The 3,671-nt window shown below is 36.3% G+C and overlaps 1 protein-coding gene across 1 annotated transcript in view; it reads left to right on the top strand.

Moving 5' to 3' along the window:
- The window catches only part of LOC106475360 (ankyrin repeat and fibronectin type-III domain-containing protein 1-like), a 19,290-nt gene that overhangs the window by 7,528 nt on the left and 8,091 nt on the right, over positions 1-3,671 (top strand). Inside the window, exons 8-9 of the mRNA XM_022379491.1 lie at positions 1,125-1,257; positions 1,849-1,962. Of these exons, the coding sequence (XP_022235199.1) occupies positions 1,125-1,257; positions 1,849-1,962 (247 nt within the window). The remainder of the gene's footprint in view (positions 1-1,124; positions 1,258-1,848; positions 1,963-3,671) is intronic.

Consider the following 3,671-nt stretch of genomic DNA (forward strand, 5'->3'; position numbering starts at 1 on the left):
ACGGCTAGCGCAGACAGCCCTCATGTAGCTTTGCGCGAAATTCAAAACAAACAACAATGACGTATATGCTTGTAATTCCTCCAACAATTTTATCATACGGTTACCTTAACATTTTCACAATAAGATAACATATGGCTTAAGATAAACTGATTAAAATAACATATACAGAGATTGAGCATGTTATATTTCAACGATTTTGGAGCCTCACCACGTCGTTACAGTCCATGTCGACATGTCCGGTCATACTCTATCTGACGACCGTACGTCTTGACGATGGCTCTAATGTGTAGTTTCCAATGCAAAAGGCTCTGTCGTAAGGTTGTCATGTTCAAAGCACACCTCTGTTCACCGCTTGCTTTCTATAAGCCATCTGCTGTACGAGGATAACGGTTTCCCAGCGCCTGTTTCAACATTCCAATTGTATGTCTTCGTATGGAATAGTATGAATACCTGTTTCATTCTCTAGCTACTTAAGGTATGCAATGGTTGAACGAATATGTCGTGGAAGCAGCTTGTATACACGTGACTTGTGTCACTTTTCCAGCCAGAAATCCTATTTGTTTATGCTATTACTGTTGCTTGGAGCAGATTGATGGTTTTTGCCACTGAACTTTGTCTTTGTGGATTCTAACCTGTTAAAGAACATCACACTTTGGAATACGACTTGTTGCAGGTCTTTTTCTGGATGATCCTGGTGCCTCATTGTGATCTATATTCCTTTGTTTTCCAATGCCACTAAGTACAAGCGATATCCCATCTTTGAAGTTCTAAATTTCCGATCTGAAGATATCTTTATGATCTGAGTTTGAATGCTGTGCATCAGAAACGGCTGTTCCATAGGTGATCAATTTTCAGTTGCATCATCCTTCCTACGAAACGTCAGAAAATGTCCAAATGTAGTTCTGTTACGTGACTTGCTGATTTTCAAATTCAAATTTATTTTAATATAACGTACTAGCCTTCTACATTCTTGTCGTTCCTCGAGTACAAAATCAGGTGAGTAATATTTTAAGGTCGAATGTTTCGTGCTTTTACACTTTTAAGAATATGTCGGTAAGTTCGTTAACAATACTTGTTTTATTGAACTACGAACATTTTTTACGGTTTGCTTCTTCTCTTCCCAGGGGAGTCCATCTGGCTTGTCTCTTCTACAACGAAGATAAGGTTCTTGTAACGACAGAGGAACTACTTCCTGTCGTGGAAGTGGACGAGGGTTACCCATCTTCTCTGCAGACAGACTTTTACTGGTTGATGAAGGTCAGTGTTAACCAAGTAATACAAGATACGATTCGTGTAATAACTTGAGTGACAGGTGGATGGACGTATAAAGATTTAACACGTCAGCGTGAGATTACAAATTGATCATGACTGTAACGAAAGCCTCCCCCCCCCAGTGGCACAGCGGTACGTCTGCGGACTTACAACGCTAGAATCCGGGTTTCGATACCCGTGGTGGGCAGAGCACAGATAGCCCATTGTGTAGCTTTGTGCTTAATTACAAACAAACTTAGTCTGACCATTGGACGTAGCATTATTTTGTGCATGTCATACTGTTTGTATAACCGACAGAAACTGTCGCATTCTCCTTAAAAAAAGCAGTCAAATTTTTTTGAAGTTTTGTCCAAAATCCTCAAAGTTCTTGTGAAACTATCGTGAAACGAAGGAGTTGACGAGCAATTTAAACGTTATCGCAACAAAGTAATTTTTTTATTTTTTATGTTCGTATGTAAGTGTATGTTTGCGTGGTTGAGACAAAAGACTGCGTGTCTCTTTGTTCGTGTACAGTTTCTCCATCATAACATGGCCTAATGATTCCCGTCTAAAGAAGGTTTCCTATATCACCACCAGGTTGCCTGTACATGGGAAGACATCAAAACACTACGACAAGACATGGAAAAGCCACAAAGTTCTTCTGTTCTGCACTTCCGGAGTAAATTGCTTCAAGCCATTGAACAAATGCAGGTAATTTCAGTAATAATAAAAACTGTAGGTGGCGTGACTAGAGTTATGTCAATTTGACAGCAACAAAAAGTTAATATTTCATATTCGAATTTGTTTCATAAAAATGATATTTTTTATAGGCCTGGTTATAGTTTATTTGATTGCTATAAACTTTTTCGACGGTGATAACAAAAATAAACCAGTTGTAAAAATTTATTTCCGATCTATTTTTATTAAGGTAAACAAAATAACCTATATCTCCAGGACGTATATTTATTAGCTCAGTATTCCGTTAGTACTGTTTCGTCATTTTATTTACCCAAATAGAAATGTCTCGTCATAAACTCCAGTTTGCGTTACACAAAATAAAAATAATCATTTCTGATTGAATGTGTGAATTTTGGAATTTTATAGCAACTATATATATGTGTGTGTGTGTGTGTGTGTGTAGATCAGACCAAAAATACAAGTAAAACGCATTGTTCTGTGATTTCACTCTTCCAAATAAAATAATTTATAAGTAAAGAAACCTTTAAAGGTTAGATATTTAAAGGTTATTGTAACATTAAAAAAAATCTGAACAACGTTCAAGCGCCATTTTAGTCATAGTATAAGTTAATACAAATAAGTTATACCTTAAATTTCGTGTAATTATAAGAGCCGGAACATTTTATCATAAACAAAATAAAATATGCTTCATTGAGAATCGTCCATTTTTTCTGAATTTTGCATGAGTATACATATAATAAACCTAACGTGAATTAAGCCTAATGATAGATCTAACGTGAGTTAAGCCTAACGATTGGTCTATAATGTATTAAACCTAATGATAGGTCTAAAGTGAGTTAAGTCTAATGATAGATCTAACGTGAGTTAAGCCTAACGATTGGTCTATAATGTATTAAACCTAATGATAGGTCTAAAGTGAGTTAAGTCTAATGAATATAAGTTTCGAATGGACAGCAACTGCCTGTTGTAGAAACCTACAAATGTCGAGGACGACGTTTGGAAAGTCTTCCGCCTTTCGTCTTCAGATCCAGGCGGAAGACTTTCGAAACATCGTCCTCTACATTTGTAAATTTCTACAACAGGCAGTTGCTATCCATTTAAAACTTAGATTCAATATGAATACTCTACCTAAACAACCTATCAAAGAGTTAAGCCTAATTATAGGCCTAGCGTGAAGTTACTAGATGAAGGAATGATAAATAAATTACTTAGATTTGCAGATTATATTAAGGCTGCTGATTTACAAAATGATTTAGATCATTTAGTAAGTTAGGCAAATCAATGGCAAGTGGGTTGTAATTATAATAACTTCAAGATAACGCATGTGGGTTATCATAATTTGAATTATAAGTATAATTTGGATGTGAATAACCTTAATAGTATCATGAAAGAAAGGGATCTTGGTGTGATAATTGATCAGTTTCTTAAGCCATCCAAGCAGTGTGTTGTTGCTAGTGGTAGGGCAAATAGGATTTTAGGTTGTATCTACAGATATGTTGAATACAAGTCTAAAGAGGCTAGAATTTCATTGTATAGGTCACTGGTTAGGCCATATTTGGAGTATTGCGATCATTCGTAGGCTCCTTACCTTAGGGAGGACATTGAATTGTTGGAAAGAGTTCAGAGAAGGGTTACTAGAATGGTGTCTGGGATGGAGGGGTTGTCATACGAGAGGCTGAAATCTCTCAAATTGTTTTCTCTTGAAAAAAGAAGAGTTACGG

This window comes from Limulus polyphemus, unplaced genomic scaffold (assembly GCF_000517525.1).
Source record: "Limulus polyphemus unplaced genomic scaffold, Limulus_polyphemus-2.1.2 Scaffold8466, whole genome shotgun sequence".
Lineage (NCBI taxonomy): Eukaryota > Metazoa > Arthropoda > Merostomata > Xiphosura > Limulidae > Limulus > Limulus polyphemus.